Source organism: Ciconia boyciana, chromosome 2 (genome assembly GCF_034638445.1).
Source record: "Ciconia boyciana chromosome 2, ASM3463844v1, whole genome shotgun sequence".
NCBI lineage: Eukaryota > Metazoa > Chordata > Aves > Ciconiiformes > Ciconiidae > Ciconia > Ciconia boyciana.
In genome coordinates, this window is record NC_132935.1 from 112,243,680 (window position 1) to 112,271,123 (window position 27,444).

At 39.8% G+C, this 27,444-nt stretch overlaps 1 protein-coding gene across 1 annotated transcript; it reads left to right on the forward strand.

The window, feature by feature from the left end:
* The first annotated feature begins 1,471 nt into the window (after positions 1-1,471).
* MPLKIP (M-phase specific PLK1 interacting protein) lies at positions 1,472-12,555 on the forward strand. The gene is made up of 2 exons (XM_072853558.1): positions 1,472-2,047; positions 6,715-12,555. The coding sequence occupies exons 1-2, from the start codon at positions 1,688-1,690 to the stop codon at positions 6,916-6,918; spliced, it is 564 nt and encodes a 187-aa protein (XP_072709659.1). The 5' UTR covers positions 1,472-1,687; the 3' UTR covers positions 6,919-12,555.
* Positions 12,556-27,444: the final 14,889 nt, after the last annotated feature.

Genomic DNA, 27,444 nt, shown 5'->3' on the forward strand with positions numbered 1-27,444 from the left:
TGTCAACAAGAAGAAATTCATCAGCAAAACTATCCCAGTATAACTCCATATGTGTGTAACAGTACGTATTTCTAATTTGCTTGGTGTGAAAAGGGTTTAAATTAAATGAAGCTGTCCTTTTCTGGAATAAGACTGATCAGGCAAGTTGATACTTATGTTGATAAACTGTCTTGTGTAGACATGGCATTCCTTGTCTGCATAATAATAATACATAGGAAACTGGTCTTCTAGAGAAGATAAAACAGTAAAGGATTAGCAAAAAATTTAAATGAGCAGTGTTAGTCTCTTTCCATTTTAGAATTGCAAGGATATTGCCCCATTTTTCACAGGGAGATTGATAAACATAGTGGAGAGATGAGTTCACTGAGAATATATAGTTAGTTGTCAACATTGAGGGGAAAAAAAAAAACAACAAACCACTGTTTAAAGCCAAAGAAAAGCCAGACTGATATACAAAGCATAGAAACATTCTGCTTATTTTATTGGCTAACTTTTGTTTGCTGCTGTTCTGAAAGCTCTTTTTAACTTTCATACATTGCAGTGTCCTAAAACCGAGTAGTGCTTTGTTGCGCTGAGGGAAATAAAAAAAAAATCTACTTTTTTCTACTGAGCTGTTAAGGAGTTGCATTAACATAGCTGAGAATAGAGCAGGAATGCTAATAAATAACATTGTGAAATTGAGTATATGTTGCTAAATATAAGGTTCTCCTCCAAGAGAGCGTTTTCCCATTAGTTTGTACATGTAGGTCTCATTGCCTGAGCTACCCCTCTACTGAAGAATTGCTGACAGTTCAAACTGATTTAAAAAAAACCCTTTCCATTAAAGTACTCCTTAAACACGTTATTGTATGTGTTTTCAATTGGGACTGCTATAACATAGGTAGTATTTGCAGGCTTATATATTAAAAGACTACACAAGAAAGGAGTACAAATAAGCAAAGTGCCATGAAATGTGAGGCAAATACTTGCTTTGCTTTACAACGGTTGATTTTGATGATTTTTATCACCTGTAGTACCGTGGGCATTCACTTACAACTATATGGAGTTCACAAAAACCGGGGTTTATCACTATGCCTTGTAATTTCAGTTAACAGGCATAGCTGCTACACATCTTCTAAGACTCTCTTACTTCAGATTACTCCTCTTCAGCTTGAAAATGCACAAAATTCCTCAGGGTTAGCGTAACAAAACTCTGTTTAAGGCTGACGAGCCGGCCACCTGCTCTCCTGCCCTCCTGGTGCCAAGCGGGATGGACAGCCGCCGCGGGGACCCGCTCTCCGGGCACCGGGAGGAAACGCGTTCGCGAAGGTGGGAGCCGTCCGTCCCCGGGGCAGGCCCGCGGTGAAGCCGCGCCCGGCAGGTACAAGCGCTCCGCTCCTGGCGGAGGCTGAGCCCACCCCGGCCAGGGCCCGTCCGCCGCCTCCCGCGCCCCGTCAGCCGGGGCGGGCTGAAGGCCGCGGGGGCGGGGCGCGGCCCTAGCCGCGCGCAGCAGCCGTTGCCAGCCGGGTGTCCCTCGCCTCGACTTCCCCGGCCCGGAACGTTTTGAGCCCGGAACCTTCCGGCCGCCTGGCGGGGAAAAGGGGAAAGAGAAAAAACCAGAAGCGACGTCGCCCCGCCGAGGCGCCTGCTGGGGGACGCCGTTGCGCAGGTTTTATTCCTCTCCGCCATCGCCTCGCCTGTTCGGGCCATGTACCGGCAGAGCTTCCGCCCCCCGACTCCTCCGTACGCGGGCGGCGGCTTCCGGAGCCCTCCCTCCGGCGGCGGCCCCGTGCCACCCTCCCCGCGAGGCTACGGGAGCCCCCACCACACGCCGCCCTACGGCCACCGGCCTGGGCCTTACGGCAGCGGCCACTCGCCCCGAGGCCACAGTTTCCACAGCGGCGGCGGGCGGTTTGGGAGCCCGTCGCCCGGGGGGCAGACCCCGCGCAGGCCGCAGAGCGTCAGCCCCCGGTACCCGACTCCCTACGGCGGCAAATCCCCGGCTGGAGCTCCCCTGCACCCGCAGCAGCACAAGCGCTCGCCCGGGGGCTTCCAGAGGCACTACCAGGTATGGGGCAGGGTGATAAGGGAGACAGGCCTGCGCCTCCGCACAGCGGGGCGGGGGCGGGAGGGAGGGAGCTGCTGCTGCTAAGCGGGGCCCTCAGCCCGCAGGGGAGAGCACGGCGAGGGCTTGCGACGAGGCGCAGCATCCTTCTCCTCCACCACGATTTCCAGGCGAGAGCGAGACTTGCACCACACAGGGCAACATCTGTCTTCCCCCTAGTAGAGAGGATGGAGAGACCCCAGCTCAGGCAGCTGTGTGATCAGGAAAAGGAAGAGGGCCCCAGGCCTGGCTGAGTCCTGTTGTGAAGACACAGGGACTCACAAGAGCGTAGCTGTCTTCATACTCTGGCGTGTGAAGGTAGAGAGAAAATTAAGCCCCACCCAAAACTGCAGCAAGCACCTCTTTCCCTTGTATGTACCTCCCTTTGATCGGTTTTCTTTAACACAGTGAAGTGCTGTCTACTTTTATTTTGCCTGTGTTGTCTTACATCATGGAAGCTGCCCTATCCACACACAGAGAATTCTGGGACATGAGTAGAGAAGTGCTCTGTTGAAGAGAATGAAGCCGAGGTGGCTCTAAGCAGAAATGAGAGCATCTGTTAGGATAACACTATCATTTTAAAGTCTTTGCATTGCACTGAAAGCCTTAGTTTTTATAAAGTAGTTTTCCTGAGAGCTGTTAGTAACAGGTTCTGTGAGTTAAGGTTTTTTCAGGTGCTTTAGTTGGGGCATGTGACTGGCAGTGCAGATAGGGATGACATTCTTGAGGTGATACCAACTTTATCTATGTAGCTGGCTTTATGCGATATTAGAGAAACCTTAAAAGTGTAACAGATGACACGAGCAGTACAAACAATGATAAAATTTTCAGGTGCTCTTACTGACACTTTAAAGATTAAAGTGTAATAATGAAGTCAAATCTTAATAGAGATTACTAAAATCTTCATGTGCCTGCACTGCACAGTCACATTTCCATTCAAAAATTGTCTTTGGTTATTTTTTTATGATGCACATAACTATCTTGCAGGAATCTCATAGCTGGTGGAAGGGGACTGTTATGAACTTTTCTATACATTTTTTTCAACACAACACCAAAGGCTCTCCCAGTGTGGAGACCTACAGATTGTTTAACCTCTGCACCTGTTGAAAAGGCAGAGGATGTGGGGTTTCTGCTGCAGATTCTGGAGGGACGGTTTATGTCACCGATGTCTAGACACTTCCCTTCAGAAGGTCACTCTTCGGATATTCAATTAAGTGTTTTTTAAAAGCCTGCCTTAAATTAACTGAGCAGAAGAATATGCAGGAATCTTTTTGCCTCTAGTTTTAGTCAGAACTGTTTCATATCAGGACCTGTGGGCAGGAACAGTTTCATAGGCTCCATCCTTGGGCTTAAGTAAGAAACTTGACATAAAGAAGGTACATCTTTGAATCCAGTCACAGATTGTCAACATTTTCCCTTCTCCCCTTTCCTTCTGCAGACCTTGTTAGTAGTTTAGGAACATTTACCTGATCGTGATACTTTCTAAGACTAGAAAGACATCGTATGTCTGTAGCTTTGCCTAGGACTAAGGTAATGTGTTTGTGCGTACTTTTACCTGTACGCATATGGGTTGTTTTGCCTGGGAGGGCAATAGAGGCAATCACAGAGGGAGGAAGTCTCGTAAACCGTGAGTTCCCATTTTCTTCAACATGGGCAACAAGAATTTCAGTCCGTGAGGCCGTGAGTAGATTCAGGTAGAAGGATTTTTTGTATGTTCTAAACATCAAATTTCTTCTGAGGCATGTGGATTGTTCCCTTCTCTTCTGTAGATGCTATTGTTAAGAGAACTACAGTGCTTTTGAAATTTATGACACTACTGCCACCTTTGAGATTAAAATCTTAAGTGACCTTTTAAAATCTCATCAGGAAATCCAAAAGACAGTTTATATTTACTTTAGTGTTCTATTTGTGACGTGATATTAGTATTTCATGCTCAAGCACAAAAAGCTTGCAGACTTTCATGTTTTGAAATGAACAGAAAACTTCAAGAAAAACATAGTAAGCCTAATTTTTCTGAAATGGCTGACTTAACCTTTATGTGGCCAGTGCTTTACAGAGCTTTCTGTTTTTTCCACAGAGATGCATCTGCTTTAAATTTTATGAAAATGTTTGTTGTATCTCTTGAATATCTCCTCTTAGAATTCACTTAGTGGTAGCGTTTCCCTTTCTACACTCAATAGCGGTTAGTGAACTAGCTAGTAGCAGTAGCTAGTTAGTGGTGATGGGTTAAAAATTTTTACAGAAAGTAAAAAAATCTTGTGAAATGGTATAATCTTGATTTCTGTGTTTCTGTGCATCTGCCAACAGCTAAAATTACATCAGGTGAAGAAAGCTGATAAAAGGAGTGACTGTCCCCATTTTCAAGGCAGTATTACCCCATTCAGTAACATGTTAATGAATAGCACCAAAAGATGGGTTTTTTTCTACTGTAGAGAGAGATTTGTTATCTGGAAAAAAAGTACTGAGAATAGAATGACTGTTTCTTTATGGAAAGTTCAGTGAGAAAAGGCTTTTGGCACCAGTGATCATAAAATTATTTTTTTTTAAGGTGTCTTTGGCACCAAACAGTTTTTCTTGCACAGAATGGTTTTGCTTGCACAGGTAGGGCTATTTTCCTTTTCCACAGGGCTATAATATGAATAATCACATTTTGATTTTTTTTCCTAAAGAAAATACAAAGGGGGAAAAAGCATATAATGACTAGTATTCTAAATTTAAAAAAATTAATATCTACATGCTTAAATTTAAACCTTGTTGAAGGCTGTCAATCTTGTATTACATAATAATACATTTCCTAGATTTCACATGTGCAAAAACGTTGGTGTTATTGATGGCCTGCATTATATTGTAGTGAAATTTAATATTATAAAATAAATCCATCCAAAAGAGTCTTACCATTGAATTATTTTGTTCTGTCACTGGATACTGCAGATCATTATGTCAGTTCAGCTTTCTTTTGAGTGCTGCAGGTTAAATGTAACATTAAATAAACTCCACACTCAAACTGTTTTACAATGTCAAAAGTTACAGGGTCTCCATTAAACACGGTGTTTTAAAGAGTTATTTTTTTACTTATTTTGAAGATAGAATGCACTGTGTACTACTGCTTTACTACTAAATGTGAGTGCTTAACATAAATGTCACTTTTGCTAGTGCATGTTGACTTGCTCTAGGAAATTCCTTGTCCCTTAGTAAGTTTTTTAGATGTAATCTGAAGTGATTCTCTGACCTTACCCTCATGGTTTTGATACAATAAAGTAATTCTCTAACTTTTAGTAATTTTTCAATTTTGAGATCATCTTATCTGCATAACCTAATTATACTACAATGAATCATTAGAAACAAGTGCCCTGTAAATAAGATGGGGATGTTCCCACATTTAGATTGTGTATCCATTATCATCAAGCTTGAGGAGTTCTAGAAAAGTACTTACTGGGACCACACAAGCAGACTACTGCCACAGCACATTTTCAGAAATAGGTTCAAGACTAAGCAGTTATCAGTGGAATCTGTTCTTCTGGCTAAGCATAGGGGCCTTCACTATATGTCACCATTTCTCAGTTTTACCCAGAAATTGTTTCATATGATCTATTTACTAATAGGGCTTATTAGTCAAATTCAAATACCATCACTGCTGGCCCAGAAAGTCGGGGGGGGGGAGGGGGGTGGCCTTTAATCAGTGCTTTTACCCTCCTTTACAAAGTCAGAGGCTGATAATCAGCCTCAAGGAATTCTGTTCTTCTAATCATACAGAATGCAACAGGCATGTTTGGAAACTAACTATTGTGTATCTGTAGTATAGGTTGGTTAACTTTGGTTAAAACAAATGAATTGAAACTAATATAGCTTTAGACAAAACCTCACTTTTCTGGGAAAGTAAATCTAAGGAAAAAAACAATGGATGATGCTAACAGGAGAAGAAGGTTATAGCGATTTCCTTTGTCGTAGCTCTCTAAGTTGCAGACCTGTACCAGGTTTGTAGAAGCAATTGTGGTGATCTTTGATCTAAAAAAAAAAAAAAAAAAAGAAAAATCAAATATCAAAAGCCCCATGCAAAAAGTTTTTCTTACATGCAATATCTGCTTAATCACTGAATACCATCCAGAATGTATATCAAAGAAAGTCATCTGTTCTCAAATTTCACAGAACACTAGTTTGGTTAAAACAGGGTGTTTTTCCCAGTAAGTTCTTCAGGTCTTTTGTAGCTGTTTGCTTTATACTATGCTGTGTTCAATCTATAAGTACTTAATATCTGACGTCTGCTCTTGTAAGCATTATCAGCTCTTCCTCAGCCTCTAACTCCCTGTTTTGTTGTTCAGCTTTTCAGTTAGACATGTCATTGACTTAGGCAGCTTCTGAAAAATAGCATGAGGAGCTTTTCTGTAGATATGTGCCAGAGTGACGTAAACAAGCATGTTGGAGAAGACTTTTTTTTTTCTTATCCTGGTAAATCATCACTCATAATTAAAAGTATAATAAAGTTAATATTTTCTAAGGAAGATGCAGGTGAGGAGTAGTAATTATCATTAATAATTAGCTTCAAAGCTCTGCTACATTAGAAGGAAACTTTTTTTTTTCCAGTTTGAATTAGTCTATTAAATGTTTCTTTACCTGATGGTTTTCTTCCAAAGGGATCACCCAGGACATCTACTCCATTTGGTACAGCGCATGGCAGAGAGAAAAGAGTGTCTAATGATGTGGAAAACTATTACAGACCTTCAATGCTTGAGGACCCATGGGCTGGCCTAGAGCCAGTTTCTGTTACAGACATAAACCAACAATACAGCAGTGAGCAAACAACATACACTGGTAAAAAAGGGAGGTATTTCAGCTAACACTTTTAAAGGCTAAATAACTCCATCTTGTCAGGAAAACTTTTGGACAAAATCTTTACACTTACACAAGATGAACAATAATCAAGACCTTAGATAATGCTTTTATTTGATCACCTGTCCACCCTTTTATCCTACTTTCTTTTTTTATTGCATTGGATATTTTTATGTATGGGAGGGAAAAGGAGTGGTAGGAAAACTTACATTTCTGGCTACGTGGAAGTGCCTACCAGCTTTGAAGAACAAAGTGTTCTTTAATCACCAGCGACTGATTTGTGACTGTTAAAACAGGTTTCCATATGTTTACCTCTTCCATGCCAGATTGTTAGCCTTTTATTGTAAACTCCTTTAGTAAATGGTATTTTTTTATGTTTCAGCATTTTTAGAATGAAGTAACTTGGAAATAAAATAAAGTTTTGTAAATTCTTGTTTTGTAATGTATAAAGATTATTTTAGGACTTTTGTTAAGGTGTACACATTAACACAAATAGTACTAGTGAAATTAGGTGACTTCTGTAAATGTGCTTGTATGCTGTAGTTAACCTCTGATTTTGTGCATAGTGTTTTTTGTTAATTGTAGTGTAACATGAAGTTGAAACGTGACTTTTAGCCATCTCAGGAAACAAATGTATTGTCTTTTGAAAGTTTAATTTGTTGAACCAGCTCTTGAGTCATAAACATAATTCTGTAATCATTTGCTTTTGTATTTAAAAAAAAATTAGACATTTCCAGATTATAGTAACAAGGCTGTTCAGTGGCAGTTTAAGTCTAAGGAGCACATGAAACATCAAGATTAAATAAATGCAAATGTACTTTCTGGATCCACCTGTTAGAATAGCATAGAATGAATGAAAGTTTGTTATACAGTTGACACTTGTACATGCATAGCATCTTTTTTTTATCTGTACAAGATTTTTCAATTTTTTTAAATTATTTTTACCTATGGCAAGCATCTTTGCCTAAAGAAGTCTTGTTTTGTGTGCATGCATGCTATATTTTTATACTGAAGAGGAAAACAATTAGGGTTTTTTAGAGCTTGTCTGTATGTGGAAGATCCATTCTTAAATCCAGTAGTGAATATTGTAATCTAGAATAAATAAGAAATAGTTCTAGCTGCAGGCATGCTCTTAACATGCCATGTTAAGCCTGCAGTAGATACCTACATTTTTGTTGGAGGTACCATTATTTTTTTGTTGATCTTGGCTTTTAAGCAGTAGGTAGAACGTGAAAACTTAATTAAAAATAAATAAAAGCATTAGTTCAGTTTTCAAAACATATATTTTGTTTTACGCTTCTTACATACTTCACAGAAAACATATTTTTGTAGTCCTGAAGCATGGTTAGGTAGAAAAGCACAGGGAATCACATTAGACTGTTCCTAGTAACTTGATCTGTTTCAGCATAAAATGTCTTGGCTTAATACCACCTTCAGGAGCAACTTCAAACTGGGAGGTTAACATGTTGAAATGTGCTAGCTGAGTCTCTTGCACTTTTATGACCATAATCTAAAATTTGTCACTTGTGTCTTCCCCCAAGGAGATAGCAAGAATGGTTAAATCTTCATCCCAGAATCAAAACTGTGCCTTAAATGGCAGCTATCGGTATTGTTATCTGTAATGCGTACCAGCAAAACTGAGATGACTTGACAAGCTGTAGATAGTCTTTAGAATTTGTAAATCAATTAATCAATGTAATTGTGAAAAGTGAAGTATAAAGTTTTATTTCCTTTTTTTTTTTAACCTTGTCAGGTGCTGTAAAGCTCACAAAAAAAGTTACAGGGTGCTCAACCGCGTCATCTTTTTTGTTACTATTTCCTTTGGAATTCAGTGCAGTTTACTTTTTTCAGTGTTTGGTGATCTTGAGGAAACAGATACAATGTTGTTTGAGACTAAAGCTATGACATGTTCCCGTTTAGACAAGAGAAGAAACTGGGTTTGGAAAGGAGAAAGGAAAGGAAAAGGATTCATGACAGAAGAGAGACTGTTAGAGGTGGGACTGCTTATACAATAGCCAATATCAGCTGCCCTTGCACAATGCAAAGATGCATTTTTCCACTTTGGCTTTGCAGTTGACCCAGGGATCAAAGCCAGCCTCCTCTGGTAATAACTGTTAACTTCTGGAAGTGAGTGTCAGACATCAACGAAGGTAAATGTTCCAGAAAGAGAATTGACGAAATAATCTTGAAGCATTGTTTAATCAATACAGGCCTTCCACAATGCCATCTGTTAAGCTGCTGCTCCAGTGCACTTCAGGATATGACCCAACAATTATAAGTACACCATACTGCTAAAGACTCCAATAATTTGGTCAAGAATCAGCAAGGAATTAAAATGTAGATATATTAAACTTACTAACCTCATCATACTGCACCAGAAACTTAAAAATGATTCACCTTTCTGGCTTCTAGGAGAAATTCTGCAATTTCAGTAAAATTTCAAAATGTCATTGTTGAATAGCTGTAAAATGCATGAACACATGTTCAGAACTATAAATATAATGTACTTAAAGCCAATTTAAGCTTTTCCTTTTTTGATATGATATCCAGGAAGCTTAAGCACTTACTTCCTCACTGATTTTTCTCCTTTTTCCCATATGGCAAACATTCTTTTTCCCCACATGTTTCTAATGGAGATAGGATATATCACTTCCTCATTTGTTAATGAAGCCGCTTCATAGTAAGAGTATGGCTCTGGAAATAGCATTTGATGATAAAAAGTACAGCATAAATACATGCTTTCTTCATGAGCCTGTGAAACAAAATAGTGTCTGTGTCTTGTTAACGAAGGGATTCTTCTGTAATGAACACACTAAGAGTATGGGCATTGTTCTTTCTTCAACAGACTTTGACTTTTACGGTAAGTCATTTAGCTCCTTTTTCAGAAGTTTGGATTGATGTACTACTTTTCCATTCTGTTTTGTTTGTATTGTGTTTGTGCATCAAGTCTGTCGACTTTCCATTCAGTTGTAAAGGAGTTGTATAACTCATTACTAACTCTCTTCTAGCAAAAACTTAATTTCATTTGTTGCTGTTTGCTACTGTGTTTAACAGCGAACTGCATTGCTACTACATTGTGTTAATATCACAGTAAGATAACTTAAATCAGCTGAATACAATTCTGTGTAACATGGCAACACACTGGGTGGGGAGTTACCCCAAGTTGTATACTGTAATACTTCAAAGATAGTTCAGGTTTGGGTTTTTGCTGTGACTTTATAATACAGCATATTCATTCTTCTCTGGCACTTTGGACACACTATTTTACACTGACATTGTAAAACAATTTAGAATGTTAAAATTTCAATTAAAACAGGATTTTAAAAACTCATATCAAGCTGCTTCTCTTTAGAATTAGCAATAAGGCATTGAGACGTAGCATTTTTCTGATGTCAAAACTGGGAACACTTTGCAGGGGAAATGCTTCTGGTCAACAGAATGGGTAACTACTTTTGCAGTCAGGTTGTTTTTCTTTTCCTGGTGAGGATATCTTTATGTGCTCTTCACTTCATATAAAATGTGTTAATCAGACATCCGAGGGGAGCATTTGAAACATGCATTATAGGGAAAGTCTACAAGTAGCTATTCAGCTCCCTTCTAAAGCAAAGTTTTTATAGTCTGTTTGGGTTTCAAGTTGTGCTTGTGAGTAATCTCACTGATGTCAGAGGATTTACTCATGCAACCAAGATATGTAAGTATCCAACATAACAGTTTGAAAATTGTATAATTCGTTTGTCAGTGCTTTTTACCAACTCTGCAATAAACTGCTCTGTTTAGCAATTGCTCTGAATTCAAATTCATAATGTGCTTTTAAACATGAGCCAAGACTGTCTTGCAATGAATTAAAAGTTGTTCTTACAACATTTTCCTAAATTCTCAAGCGTAGAGATTTTGTTCTCCTTTCCCCAAATCTTGGCACTTACCTTCCTCCCCTCCTCCTTGTACTAGGGGAGAAAAGGGAGGATTGATTGATGAAGAATCATGTAATGATTTTCATGTCTCAGGCTTTCAGAAGCTTGTGTACCAATTGACATAGGTAACTAGATAAACTTGTTTACATTTGAGATGGCTCATACAGCTTACACCACAAGAAAGGAAAGAAATCACCAAGTTATGTTAATGCTTAACAGTAGTATAGTTCCAGCATTCAGTCATTAGTTCACAATCAAATTCTTTGCCTACAGTAACTTTTCATCTGAATGTCTCACTAGGCTCAAATTGAATCAGTTTAATTTTCTGTCATTTTCACTAAAATATGTGCTTTGCTGACTTAGAGTTTAAGAACACTTTCTCAGCCTGGACTTTGGAATTTACCTTTACAAAATTACTAGCTCTTGAGTGCTAGACCTCACATCTAGGCCTTCCCTTTAAAGAATTTTAGATCTGGCTAAAAGAGCTTTATCTCATCCTCATTACTTCCTTGATGCTACTAGGAAACCTTTGACTACTGGGCTAGAAACAGTTGGGCAGATGCTTGGTGCCAGAACAGGGTCATCAAACTACCCTTCCTCTCCTAGAGGTTACCCCTAGTTTCTTATCATTCTGGTGCAGTGGGGCCCAGGAGGTATTTTGAGCCAATTAGTCATCCATTTTGTTTCACCAGCTGTATGTGGGTTGCAGCATTTTAAACCATATCAGTGGTTTGCTTAGTGCACATCCTGGAATTTAAATTTTACCAGCATTATAAATTCCAATTTGTAGTTTATCTCCTAAAACTGTTGCACATCCTTTTCTGCAGTAAATGTACAGGTGAATTCCACTGCCCTTTGTTCACTGATCTGTGGCTGTTGCACATTCCTTTTCTGAAATATAAACATTTGTATACAAGAAAGTAACTTCTGTGGCTAAAAGGGGTCATACCAGTACAGTTTGATTGAAATTTTTAATACTGCTGACACTACCACTATTAAAATAAGCGGTAGTCTCCTGTCCTCATTTAACAGGAGAAAATAATGAAGCAAAAAAATTAAGCAGTTGAGATGCTGAGCTGGAAACTATGGTCTGCACAGTGCAAGAGGGACCACATGAGTAGGGACATCGTTACAATTCAGCATAACCTGTATTAACCGGTTTCCAGATTGCAGGTAGAATGGGTTTTTAACAAATAGCTGAAAAAATACCATCCCACTCCCTAATAAAACAGAAAAAGGTATTTCTCAAAAATTACCTTACACACAAAAGAATTCCTAACACAGCCTCAAATTCTTACACAGCCTCACAAACTATGAGACCTATCTTGTTCTTATTTTTCTTCTGGAGAAGCACTGACTTGTTACCGATAACTTCAAGGCTTCCTGTGACGTGAACTTCAGTCAAAGCCATCAAATCACCATTTGACCTGTTCTCTGACAAAAGTGGAAAGTCTATTTTGCATAGAATATTGGACATACTCAGTTTCACAAAACTGTAAGCTGTACTACTCACTGAATGTGGAAAGCTTTTGACACTAGATTAGCATGTATTTCTTGAATTTTTGGAGTAAAGTATTCCTGCATTTTGGTTTCAGATGTCACTATTTTGGCATCAAAAAATGTATACCTTCAAGTTCTACCAGGGAAGTAATTTTCAAATATTAAAATTAATTCCCAGAATTGCTTAATTCTGAGTATTAATTTTTTTCCAGGTAACAGCGACAGCATTGTGGAGGATGTATTAAATTTATACTTTTTTTTTTTTTCCCTTACGAAAGAAAATAAGTTTACTTAATTTCAGTCAAATGTCGATCTTGATTCAAGTAGTGGTGGCGGTTGCATAGTATAGTTCAAAACAATCTGAGGCTTCTTCCTTTCTTACTTGAAAGAGCTTACATTTTCCAAAACCAGCCAGTGCAGTTTACCCAGGTGTGCTGGGTCAGAGCTTTTGCAGTTGAGATGCTGGGATGGAAATCATCATCTGCGCAGTGCCAGATGGACTACATGAGTAGGGACATCATTGCAATTCAGTGTAACCTGTATTAGCCCATTTCCAGATTGCAGGTAGAATGGGATTTTAATAGGACAAAACAAGTAAGACTCCTTCCCTCCCACACACACACAAAACACACCTCAAGGGATTTTTCATTTTCTAAGCCTACGGTGAGCCACTATGTTATTGGGGTCAAGGATAAGAGCATTTAAATTGTTCTTTAATTTATTCATTCGCGACAGCATCTTAGGAGGCAAAGAATTTGACATCATGTCAAGCTGAAATTTTTAACACAATTATTTTTAAATGGGCTGCACCAAAAATCTGTGTGTACTACCCTGCTTTTATGGGCAGCAGTAATCATGCTGCTTGATGCTGTATTAAAATACAGTTAAACCTTCTGGTATCCATATGTATTTTGCCACAATCTAATTGCTGTGTAATCAAGATGGTTAAAAGATGTTAGTGTAGAGTCAGCATGAGTATGCTTTGGGTTTAAATCTTTGTAGTTTGCATAAGGAAATTCCTAAGAGTTCAAACTGCTGACCGTGATGTTGATGCAACTATTAGTATAAATACTAGTTAATGGAAGAACAAAACCTCTTTCATGTTGATGCAAATCATTCCCTTTTCAAGCATCACACAAGCTAATGCTGAAACAAGGGAAGAGGAATCAAGCTAATTGACAGCTTCTGTGGATGACTGCACAGCATAAACCACAAATAACAGAGCAAACATAAGCTTTAAAAAACACTGATTGCCAACTGGGGAGTAGTATCAACGGTAATTGGATTGTAAGTAGTAGTTGCACAGCATTTTTTAAATCAAACCACTACCTCCTGTAGCTTAATGAAGATTTTTAGGTTAATTTAAAATAAGGCTTTGAGCTGTATTCCCTTAGCAGATGTTGGGAATTAACATGTTACTATTCCTACAGTTGAGTTTGCAGAAGAGAATAAGTATCTTCACTTATCTGTGAAGTCTGGCATCTTTGCATAACTCCAGCATCTTTGCATGAGTCTCATTTCATCAGTTGTTTTTTTTTTTTAAGCTAAGATAAAACTTTGCATGTGAAAAACTTGGGGATTGTCAAGAAGGTGAAAGGGAGAATTAACACCTGCAAATGGTCCGAGTGTACGACTTGGGTTGGTAACTGTAAGAAGGCATCAAGGGCCCATCTATTGATGACTTGCCATTCCACTTTCCTAAAGCTATTTCCCTTGTCTGTAAATTTTTAATAGCCTCCTGGTTCCTATGGCAATTAAATTACGCTGAGAAAAATGATTTGGTTGTTCACTTCCAGATGTTAAGAAAGCAGTATGTGCACTGTGGACAACAGGTTGAGAAACTGCTATAACTGTTTTCAAATGAATGAACTGCCAAACTGTATTGCTGTTGAAACTGAAGACAGCTTACACTACCAGCAGTGTTCCTGTACTTAGAATAGCTTCTGAAATAAAGTTCCAAGTGCGTAGAAAGCTTGTGTAAAGAACCTTTAAATCCTGGTTTTCAGAGTATCTATTGCATCTGGTTGCATTTTTCTGACGTTTAATTTCCTCTCAGAATAATCGCTGTATGTTTTATACATTGACTCTCCCGTAGCCTATCATCCTCGCTGCTGTAAGGTGAGGAAGAAACAGTTATCGTCTATGCTTTGTGAATAAACAACTGGTAATAGCCTGGTTTAATTTCTCTCTGCTATTAGGTCACCCCAGTAAGCAGGTGACAGAACTCTCTTTTCATTAACCAAATCTTTATCATTTATCTTCTTACAGCTTGAAACTATCTAATACATTAATAAACACACCCACAAGGCTTTGTGTACTTTATATTTCAGGCAAACAGTTTAAAGAGACCTACCAAAAGCAGGTTGTTTCTTTTTGTACACCCCCCCCCCCTTAACTCCATCCAGAGAAGATAACTTACATAGTCTTACCATAATTTTTCCTTTCTGGTGAGTCTTCTGTTGTGTCTTTTCCCCCTCTTTTTTTCTCAGAACTGTCTGTACACCGGCTATATGTTAAGGCTTTTCTGCATACGTTTTCCATGGCAATAAGCCTGCCTTTCCTGTCCCTTCCATTGGAACAGGCCCTTCAGGGCTCTGCTAGTTGTCTGCTGGAGGGTTTGGTGGAGTCGGTGCCACTCAACCACCCAACATACCCAGTCCACTAAAGGTCCTGTTGGTTTACATTGCTGGATATGATGGAACTATGTCAACAAGTAAAGTGCACACAAATCCTCCCAGCTCCTCTGAATGAGCCCACATGGACGTCGTCATCAGATGTGCAGTGAGAACTGTACAAGGCAGACTTGTCCCTACTGTAGCAGCCACCTTTTTCTCTCGATTAACAGAAAGTTCTCTTCTGAACATGCAGACAAGTGGTGCTCATATCTGTGCTAAACACTGCAAAGACAAAGTCACTCTGAGAAGACAACAGAAACGGGCATGGGAAAACAGTGTCATCTTGATCCCAGTTCTTCCTGGCAGCTTCCCAACACAACCATCTCTGAAATACTCATATTTCCACTCAGCATATCCTTGTTGATAGCACACCAAGTTGGAGGGAGGAAAACTACCTCACGAAAGCATAAAATCAGGTATTCTCCCTTCGGCAGCCACAGAACATATTACTGTTTTTCAATCCATGAATGACAAGAAAGCAGATGTGCGTTTCAGAGAGAAATGAGATTTATGAGCAGCAAAAATAAAAAGCCTGTGTGCATAGGGACCTTTCCTATTCAGTATATTGAATCATTTACTGTCAATTAAAAAACATAGTTCAGCTTCAGTCCAGCCCCAGTTACTTCAGTGCTAAGTTCTACTTCAGAAGCTTTTAAACAGCCAGAAGATCTGCTACGGAGCAACTGTTCTCAGTCTTGTAACCTTTCCAATGAGCAGAAGGAAAAAGCAAGTTTCTGGTTTCATTCTAACTGTATTGATGTACCAGAGAGAAAAACAGCAGAAACACATCTAATCAAAGTATATGCCTTTACCAGTGAGTAGTCTATTGCTATGTAAGCATCCCAAAACAAATAATCCAATTCTTGGTGTTACCTATGGGCCTGGGGAGGATCATCAGTACAGCGGACTTCCCCCTCTGGCAGCTCCTGGCAAGGAGACTCTCTAGTGAAAGGGGCTACACCTTCAAAAGCACACCAATTCCCTTGAAGTTCAGCATGAGCCTTTTTCAGTTGTTCGCAGTATCACAAAGCATCAGCACAGAATGTGGGCAGGAGTCCAGAACGTGTTACAAGTCTCCCCATAAGTGACAAGAAAGAGTAGAAAGCTCAAGAAAGATATTAAGACCTGCATTCATTTCTTTATTCTGTTTCTTCACAGGCTCCACAACATTCTTTGTGGCCAAGTCTTGCCTTTGCTCTGGACTCCCTTTCCACCAACTATTCCATATTTCTTTGGCTGACACTCCATTTGAACCAGATATTTCTCTCTTAAACCACTTGACTCTTTTGTGACTTAAGCCATCCATAAATTATCTTCTTCAGAGCTATCTGTATCACAAGAAGTTTTTTCCATCCTGACCTGACTACCACTGTTCCCCTAGTTCTCCTGACAAAGCGGATATTGCAAGTGCTTTCAAATCCAACAAGTTAGAGCTTTGAGAGTTTAAAACGTGTTTCAAACTAAATTTGCTGATGTCTGAAAGAAAGCTAACTCAACTGAGCTTTTCCAACAATGAATCTCGGGAGAGAAGCTGTCAGTAACCTCCCTAGTAGTAATACTATTGTTGCTGCAACATCGATTGCAAAGGGATCTGTAAAGGTACCTCCTCCCCCTGTAACCTGTCTGCATCTTCCTCTTTTTTCTTCCTGCAAATTCTTTTCAGACTCCTGCTTCATTATCATTGCCCTGTTGGATTTTTTGTATTTTATTTTATTATTTCTTTTTACTAATTCCAAATTTTAAGCATCTTTCAAAGAGGTAAAGAAAAATAGTTTTTAAAGTTCTGAACAAAATCTACACATATTGAGTGAGCCCTAAAGAGTGGGTGAAATGAATAGCTTCAGTGATGCTAGTTTGTTAAGAGGTATGGGATACAGACCTTTTCAGTAAAATGTGGATTCCATAAACTAAAGCAGTATGTGAAATATTTTTTTCCTAGTAAATTGTACATAGATTTTGTCGAATCCCAAATCTCACTGTCCGTCAGTCAGTGCTAGAAAGATTTATCCTGATATCCTGCACAATATTAGGTCCAAATCTCACCTGGCAATTCCCACATCAAACCAACAACTTCATTTAAACCAGACATAGAGATCCGATATTTCAATATTTCAGATGGCACATATGCCAACATCTGTCAATTGAAGTTGATCCCAAGGCTAACCACTGTCGCTTAAAAAGCTGCTTTCTAATCTAGGTTGGCTTCATGTAACATTAGCTTCCATCAATGGATTACATTTTACATTTTTATATTGTATTAGAGAGTCATGGTAGGTGATCAAATAACATTTGAACATTCTCTGCAACAATTAATTACAGCCATTAAAGTCACATTAGGACGTTTTTTTCTAGGACTGGATTGTTTCTCTATCTGTTTTCTGAAGCTTTTCTAGTAAGTTTCAAAGTAATAGTTTACTTTAAAATCATTAAAATTATACACTAAAGTCCTACTGATCAATATTCCTCTGCTTATGTATCACATTAGCCCTTATGTTTAGCATCACACTGGAAGGTAGCAGTCCTTTTCACTGTCATCTCATTCCAACTTCTTGTGTCTTACACGTGACCAACTTAATTGACCTTTTATGTGCGATCTTACATGTCACTGCATTAAAATACTAAGGTACATGCTCAATGTTCCTCTCTGTTCCCTCATCTCTTAATGCAACAGTTAGAATAGCACCTAAAATAAAAACAACTGGAATACCCCAGACACGAACATCATAACGCTCCACATACTAACCGCCCTAAATTTTAATCATTAGCTACCACATCTTTGTTACATTTAGGCTTTGAAAAGCAGCATTTGCATTTGTTGTCTCACAGGCAGAAAGAGTTAAAACAATTCACTGCTTTTTCTTGGAATTTCCCTCTCCTTTCCAGAGAGGACTGTCCTGGAGTCATGTAACACAGACATCTGCTTGCTGTCACTTTGTCCGTCCTTCTTTTAAATTCATAAGAATAAAAAGCATCCCACAGGGGGGTCCAGACCAGGCCACTTTCTGCTGGCCCTTCATCCTCCCAAGCATCCACAGTCAGGTGAGAGATGCTGGGGTGTATATGTCTGTCTAGTCTTTGTTAATACTCTTTTATGGACCTATTGACTATGAGTTTGTGTAATCCATCTTTGAAGTTAATGATACAACTCGTTCTTTTAGAAAATAGTACCAAACCCAATTTGCTTCTCTTATTACAAAATGAGCAAAATTGTCCAACTTTTGTTTACCTAAATGAGCTAAGTATGTAAGGGAAATTGTGAAGCACAATAAACTTTTATCGTATGAAGACCATTAAACTAGAGGTGCTACCTGGGAAAAAAAAAATCTGATTTCAAGGCAAAGTGTGGTGTTTCAGTGGATGTCTACAACTCTCCATCTCTTGTGTTTCTGTTCAGAGGTGCAAACAACCCCTTTATATGGGACCTAGAAATCAGGGCCCATCTCTGATTACTTTGCCTCCCTGTTACTCCAGACAGGCTAGTGTGAAAGATCAGTGCTAATAGGAGAACAATAATGTACAGTTCTAGAAATAGCTTTAATCCCTATATCCCTCTAAACGGAAATTCACCTTACAGATGTAAACATTGCTTTTAATGTAAAGTTAAATCAATGAATTAATTACATTTCATTAAGCATCACATCAGCCTTTAGAGAGGATAAGGCTATTATTCCATCATTTTACAAACAGCAGAACAAAAGAATAGCAAGAGAAGGTATCTTGGTTAAGCCTTATTACTATTTAGTGGCAGAAGAGAACCCAGTGTTTTCTGCACTCCCTATTGCATTCCCTAAAGCTGATTAATCAATAAAATTTTCAGAGCAAGTTTCAAATGCATCACCTTCCTGGGAGGAGGGATGCGAGCAGTAAGGCAGCCATGCTTTCCAACACATACTAATGATAAATGGTAGCTGTTTAATTCTGTCAGCATCTCTCTCTCTGCTATAACTATTCATTAAATGCTCCAGATCCTGATCTAAGTCTGCAAATCCACTTCCATTCTCCTGAGCACCTTTCAAATTTGCTGTGAAGAATACAAATATACTCAGAAACATTGCTCTTAACAAAAGAACTCCACTTCTTACGTCGTTAGCGTGCAAGGACTTGAAACAATTGAGAATCTCCATGATTTCTTCAATAATCCACACATTTGTGTGGTTCACAGCTCTCAAGGAGAGCTGCATTTCAAGTCTTCTGTGGCCAAAATAAGTATGCCAAATTATACTTTTTTTTTTTTTTTTAAATGGAAGGTAGTTTTATCCAAAAAAAGCAAAATTCTATTCAAAAGGGAAATTCTGTCACTGGAGAATTAAATGGAAATCCCTGCTGAAGATAACAGGGGTTTGGATTTCATCCTTTATCTGACCTAAAATCTGCAATGACAGCAGGAACAGTTTCAAACTAAGATAACAGTCTAAGTTTTTGTGCACAACACTATAGCAGTGGAGGTCACAGTCTCCTAAGAAACAGAGAGGCATACTTGTAGTATTGAATTTCACTGCATATGGAAATGATTTATGCTGTAATCAAAAGTGTAGCCCCTTCCAGTGGAAGATTCTCAAGCAACTATCATGAAGTAAACCAGTCTTTAGCTCTACTAGCCGTTAATTTAAGGAGGCTTTTTTTCTTTTAATGACCAGTATCTTCATAACCAATAGATGCCTAATCTGGTGAAGCACCTGCTCACTCATCTCCTGGAGACAAATGTTCAGCTTTTCAGATTAATGAAGCAGAAAGCAAAATGCGACAGGATTCTAAAATGTATTGTAATAAACTTTCTGTGCTTCAAAACAGAAAAATAATCCACAAACTCACTTCCAGAGTTGAGGTTTCAGGTCTTTAAGTTTTTTTGGTTGGGGATTTTTTTCGGACAGGAGCTTTCAGTGGCATAAGCTCTTTCTGGAGCATAAAACTGTCACCATAATAATTATGAGTTGTTTCATGGATATTTTTAAAAAGCTACAGCAAATCAAGCCTAAAAATGTTAATGCATCACTAGTAGTGGTCAAGCTGTGGAAGCACTGAATTTAATATTCCAACTATATGCAATATATTGCATGATGTAGATGATGTTTTGCAAAACACAAGGTGTGTAATACAAGCATTACAAACCTGTTTTCTTGCTTTTTCTGACTAACTACAGAGCATTTAATGTCAGCTTGAGCAGCTTTTTCATTCCCACTTATGAACAGTTTTAGAACTGCTCTGAAGAACAGTAGGAGCTGCCAGCTTCCCTGGCACACTTTGGAGCACCCACTTTACAAAAATCCTACCGATAAAAAATCTAATCCAATTTATTGGGTGTGTTTATGTGCTTATGAATTTAATAATGCTGCTGTTGATGTGTTTTCTCTCCTGTCCTGTGAAATCCTCCCATGGAGTTACACGACTTGTCAAAGTGTCATGCAACCAAATGATACTCTGTCGGAAGAGAGGTCGATCCAGTGTCCTATTAAACAGTCTCTGCGCAGCAAAGCACGTGCTTGTATGTTGTTCATGTTGATTTTGTCTTGTCAAATTGTTGTCTCTGCATTCCGTAGAAAGTTGGCCAGTTATCCCCTTTTCCTACAGCAGAAGCTGTCTTGAATATCGATCGCATTTAAAACACAACTAGAAATAGATTCCCTCAAATTGAGTGTCAGTGAAGCATCTACATTTGATGTTCTTTCTATTCTGCTTATGAAATCCTGACCTTTTCCTGATATCCGCAGCCTCCTTTGCTGTCAGGAGAAGGTTTTAGAAATTTTTATTTTTAATTAGTCAATATAAGTGGTCCCTCTCATTCCCATTACATTTTTCTTCCCCATTCTATAGAGACAATTGATGATCTCACCTAATATTTAAGCTACCAACCTTCTGATTTTGTTACGGACTGCAGTGACTGTATTTAATTCTGTTGGATGCTGTTTACTCCCCTTCTGCTCTTGCCACCACAAACATGTCATACGGATTAAATATTTAGACAGAAACATATTTTAACCAAGACAGGAGGATGCCTCATATTTGGACTGTATCTCAAATAATCAGGTATTTTTAGAACTTGATGGAAATACATATTCAAGAAGAAAAGACTGTTTAGGTAGTCATGCCAGTTTCACCAAAAGATTTCAGTGAAAATTACATTTTCTTTAAAATGTTGACATTTTCTCAATCAAACATTTTTTTCATTCATCACTTCAAAAAGAATAACAGATGCTTTTACAGAAATGTTGCTTAAAAAAAGTAATTGAAAATAATAATTTATTTACTTACCAGCCTACGAACTACATACTGTGACAAGGTATGACTCTTTTTTATTTTTACATATAATTTTCATGCATATGAATCCATATTTAAATGAATTGTATGACATTATGCTTTCATATAAATTGCATACCTGTGTGCCCATACTCTGAGCATACTAAAATAATGAGATAGAGTTGAAATTAATTTCCTGTCACAGACTTCACATTAGCATATCCTTTCTGCATTTCACATTTATCCTTTCTACAAAGTCAAGAGCACCTTATTTTTATCACACTGTATCTACCCATATATCTACATTTTAAATAAACCCAGAAAGCACTGGATTTCAGATGCAAAGTGAGGCTTTGATTTACTGCTTCCCATAACAAAGGGCATAACGTAATAGTTTTTAGAATACAAAAGCTCCATAACGCTGAAACCTTAATACAGGAGTTGAGAAATGAAAAAGAAGAGTCAAGAGGCCACAAGGCAGCAACAAATGACAGGCACTTCAATAAAGCATGCAGAAGGTTTCCCTGGATGTCAGTAAAGAATTTGCATCCTTACAGTTAAGACTTAAGTGTTGTACTTAAAGCAAAAAAAAAAAAAAAAGAAAGCAAACCAAAAAACTCCCAAACCAAACTGGAGCCTCCCAGGAGAACAGTTGAAAGAGAAAGCCATCTCCAGTTTATCTGATGCTAGAAGCTGAAATAGGGTTGCATTTCTGATAGAACAGCTCTGCAAAATTCTGTGGGATTTGTTTTTTTCGTCATTGTTCCCAAAAGGCAATATTGTAATTGCAAGTACAGTTTGCAAATAAAAATTATTACTACTACCTGCATGTCTTCTTTCACTATCTTGCATAATTGTATGTGCTTGCTTGGAAGTCTCAGGGCAGGGTCTGCAATCCATAACGAGAAGCAATTTGGGGAGAAAAATGTACATAGCTTCTAATAAAGTCTGCCAGGTTTAGGGTAATACTTTCCTGATGTGGAATCACCAGACCATCTGCAGATAAGTTTTTAATTATTATTTACTACCTCCCTTCTCATATACATCATTAATAGATTTCTGTTCATTTCCCATGTCTTCTGTAGTTCTTAGTCTATTCCCCCCAATCAACGATTTTCACAAAAAAGGTATTAAAATAAATGGTCACAATTAACCTTTGTTCTGCAGTAGCAGGGTATAAAAAGCAGGAAGGTGCCTGCGCAGTCAGATAGCCCACTGCCTGCCTTGTCTTTAGGGCAAGGACTCTGGCCCAGAGATGACACGAATTTTCAAGAGTATTTGTGGAGTGGGGAAGGTTACAGGACTGCACATGGGTAACTTTGGCTGCTGGTTTGGTGCACTCTGCGCAGTATCCTTTCTTTCCCAGCATGGGGATGTGTTTTCATTTTAAACTCTAGAACAGGAAGGCAGGGCATGGCCTGCTCCTCTTCTGTAACTTCCATGTATTTTTTGCCATTGGGTCAGCTGCAAAGCAGAAGTCCTGATCTCTCAATCGTATATTGCTTTGCAGGGGTGTAGATCAGAAAGTTGATAAGTGAAGGAAGAAGTTCAGCATTTTTCTAATGATCTTTAGTGCTTACCAGCATTTTTGAGAAACTCAGGAAATGCTTTTATTCTGATGTTGGTCCTGAGCGATAGGGTACAACTATTTATTTGTATTTTATGGACAAGCAACAAGGCACAAAGAGGCTGTCCAGGAGAGAACAAGAAACAACCTCATGTAACCTAAGCCTTGGTGCTCTGTCTTGTATTTTTGGAAACAATCAACATCCATTGGCCTGGTGGATGGAACTGGGGAACTCCGAATGCTGGAGCATCCATAAACCATTTTTCCAGAAGGCATAATAAAAGCAACATATAAAAGGTAGCATTGGTAATGCTGGCTTTAAAGATGCTACACAGCAAGATTTGGGTTTTTTACACTATAATCTAAACATCATTCCGTGAGAATAGCAACATCATTGGAAAAACATTTTGGAGCTTCCTCCGATTTTTCAGAGCAGAGGAACTCTGGTTTACCTTGTCTTGGAGCTCACAATTTATAGACAAATACCGGTGTGGCATTACAAAACCTGGACCATCTGCGTGCTCATCTCTGCACTTGCTGCTGTAACCCAGGCAAGACAAACAAGACACACCCATATTCGGCTCCTTACTTCACTGTAGACATCCTGTGTGACCTCAGACAAAACCCTTTCTCCCAGATTCCCATATGAAAAGTAACAGTATTTTTCTAAACCCCCTCCCCTCCAGGGCAATGTGAAAAGAAGGGTGTGTTTACCAACTGTGCTGATGAGAAGCAAGTATTCCCTTCTTACGGAGTGGGTGAACAACATACGCCGGTGGATGCTGTGTGGTTACACACTCCAGATGACCAGCAGGTTGCTGAAAATGATCTCATAATTGAACCAGTGACACTATTTCAACTATTCCAGGAGGCAAACAATGCTTCTGACCGGGAACAAGTAGATGCACGCCCAGGGCTTGGATCCAAACACTCCAGATTCTCCACGAAGTTAGCTCAGACCAAACCCAACCTCTTTGCAAGGCAGCAGGATGCCACCGTGTCTCCGAGGGCTTCCAGGCCCCTGCTGCAGCAGTGTTGCCTCCTCGCTGTACCCTGCCCCTCCGACCTCCCTCCTCGGAGTGCAAACGGCATCAGCCCTGCGCCAACCCCCCTGAGCCAGAAGGGCACAGAGTTGGCAGCAGCCGCAGCGTCGTCCTGCCGAGAGCAGGGCTGCCATGCACAGCCACAGGATGAAACTGAGGGAGGTGAACAAGCAGGTTAGGGCTCAGTTTGGCAAGAAAGGTGAAAAGAAAAAAAATAAAATGGGGAGAGAGTGTTGTTGGATGAAGTCTCAGACATGGTGCCTTGTCTGTGTAGAGGCCGAAGTGGGTCACAGTGAAAAATGTGCAGAAAAACTACTGGTAAATGATTGTGGCCTTCGTCAGGTAAAATCATGGGGAATCTTTGGCTTCACAAGTGTGGGAGGAAGATGCTTCCCTCGCATTTTATTGGAAAGACACTCTGAGCTTTCCAGTGTTAAGTACAACTTATATTCCCAAGCTAGAAATAAAAGCGGATTGCGCCAGTGAGCGCATTGCCCAGCAAAGCCGAGTTTGTCTGGACAGGTGAGGTTGTTTCCTTCTCCCATTCTCGCTCCATGAGATCTTCATCAGGGAATGGATCAAAGGAGAGAGCTTGCGTATGGCTCTACAACCTGTTGTGTACGCTTTCTCCCCCCTATCATGGTACATCAAAATTTGAAACAATAGCTAGGAAAAAAAAAGTATTTCTAGAGTATCAACACAGCTACTTGCGTATCTCAGTGAAACATAAGGGAATTAGGCTTGGACGAGCAGATGTAGTGCAGCAGGAGACCTTACCACAGGGCTGGTGATTCTGGTGATTCCAGTTCTGGCAATTTATTTAAACCGATGGCATTTTTTTGGCTGAGGCATTATTCTTCTTCATCTAGAGAAGCAGCTCAAGAGACAGCTGTGTCAGTGAAGTCTGCAGCATGTGAAGTCTTGTCTCCTCCTTAAACAAAAAAATAAGACCTGTATAAGAGGCATTTTCCTGCCACTAGTCTTTGAGGTTGGAAGTTGTAATGTGAGCTACTGGAGTTCAGCTTTGAGAGAAGAGATGAGGAAAACACCCTACCCCAGCTCCTGGAAGTTGCCCTACATCTTGCCCACATGAGCATGCTAGTGAAGAAAGCAGACAGGGCGTGCCATGGAGTCCAGGAGGAGCAACACTCAGTAGTTCAGCAGACAGGGGGAAGTCTCATGATGGTTTCTAACATCCAAAAGCTCCCTGAAGGATAATACCGGTAAGGAAAAACAAACAAAAAACCCCCCCAAAACCAGGTCCTGCTTTGAAACCACCCCCATAGATCCTCTTTGCAATCGGTGAGGATGGAGCAGAATGAAAGTAAAAGCACTCTTGCTGGATACATAAGTAATGATCTCTCCCTTGCTCTTTGTTCAGGAAAAATCCCCTCCCAAGTCAGGCTTCTGTTGAATTCTCTGTACAGCCCATTCCTTGCTCAGGGCAACCCCGATACGGAGCAATGAGGAAAAACAGCATCGGCTCTTGTGGCATGGATACTGAGAGAGGCCCCCACGGCAGGGCACGCTGTTCTCCTTCAAGCAGACATCAGTTCTTCCCTACCACTGCCACCCGGGCAAAACCAAGATCCTCAGAAAACGTTTGAAAGGCAGGAGAAATAGTGGTTTTCCCCCATGTCAGAACCTGCTAACATATTTTACACATTTGTAAAACAGGTCTGAGAAGAACTTGCAAGAGAAAAGAAAAAAGGCACCTTTCTGTGCTAGACCTGCACATTAAACACTCGCTTCCTCTAGCAACTATTACCGTACCCTAGCATGTAAGAGGGAGTATAGCAGAGACACACATCTGCACAAGTCAAATACTAACTGCAGAAACCAATTAATCCCCCCGAGTTACCTTAAGGGCAGCACACAGCTGTCAGATCTGCTTGCAAGTACCAGAAGCTCCCAGGCTGGTTTCTGTAAAGCTTACACTCAAGTATTCCCTTTTCTACCTAGTTATGTCTCTTCTACACTGTATTTTTCTAATACTGAAAAAATCTTCACAAAGCCTCTTTGCAAGAAGTCCTATTAAAGACGCATTCATCAAGTTATGAGAACTTGCCATATCAATAGTACGTCCAAAGTACCCACAGAGGAATTGTTGAAGCGGAATCGAAGCCATGCTGTGAAAAGCGATACGAGCATTGCCTATTAGCAAGGGCTGCTATACCTGAAGAAAAAGAAAACATTACTGTAGGCTCAGACTTAAAGTTCCTCCTGAGTTAAACTGCGAGTTTTCTCCATGGGCAATAAAAAAAAAAGCCCAAAATAAGCAGCCATAATGAGCAAGTGGCTTTAAAAGCAAAACCCTCAAGCTCCATGGAAGTGAACGCAGTTGACTGGGAAAAGAAACAGTTCCCCTCATTTGTCAAAGGTCTCTCTCCCCTTGTTTGTTGTCGCTGCCAAGAGCTCTGACTTGTATTTTCTTCCATGTGATGGGGGAGTTTCGTGGCTGTAATCCCTTCATTCTGATGGCCTGTCAGAGCTCACAGGCATTCCTTAAAAATAGAAGCAACTTAATCCTGGTTCAGCTAATTTAACAGAAGTTTCAGCAACATTGCATGGTTCTTTCAAAGCTAACAGGCAATAACTCATAGCTGTGACATGAAATGGTTTGCTTCCTCTCTTGCCATTGATTTCACAGATGCATTCCTTGCTCTGCGTTGATACAAGCTGTTGTTCTGCAGTTATTTGCATCTCTCCTCTTTCACCTGATACTATTTTATTTGCAGCTGAGGATGCCAGTTCACTGCAGATCCCACTGGAATTATTACTGGTACCCTTTTGCACAGCTTGGTGGCTGTATGGCACTAACAGCTGAATGAATGGGATGCAGCACTGTTCTCAAACCATTACAGGTTCATACCCCAACACAAACCAGAGCCAACTTCAAGTCACATTACTAGTTGCAACAGCAGCTTTCATGAGAAAAACAGAGCAGACAACTATAAATTGTTTCACGCATCTGTCTGATCTGCTATATGCAAGTCAACATCCTACATAATACAGCCTGGATTGGTCATCAGAAGAAAAATGCAGGCTTTCATTGTAGCTGCCGCCCAAGTATTGTCTCCAAAGTGAGAAGATGCTTTGGGCTACAGCTACGCAACTTGCCACCCCAATGCCAAAGGACACCTACGAAACCGGTGCTGGCCCGTGTACCTTCCTACTGCCTCTTCACCGCCCATCTTCTGACTTTATCAATGACAAGTTATTGAAGCGATGACAGCAGCAGTCTGTCCAACCTGGAGTTTAAGAGTACTGAAGATACAGCAACTGCCTTATTTTTGGATGGAAGTACAGCGTTTATTGAAAGATGCAAACGTTTTCATTAGATTAGCTGATGCAGTAGGAAAAAAAGCAGAGAAGCCTCAGGCATTCCAAGTGCAGTTGCTGAAGCCATGCTCGATTTACAGTGCTTCACCAGGAGTGTACGCATGCAGCCAGACACTGAAAAAAACCGGCTCTTTGGGTTTGATTTCCCATTACTTCCAATGCACACACCACCCTCTTTAAAGAGACAGTGCTGGGGAATATCAACTGCACCTCTGCTTGAACAGCGCTAAGAAAAAAATGTCACGTTATACATCGCCCACAG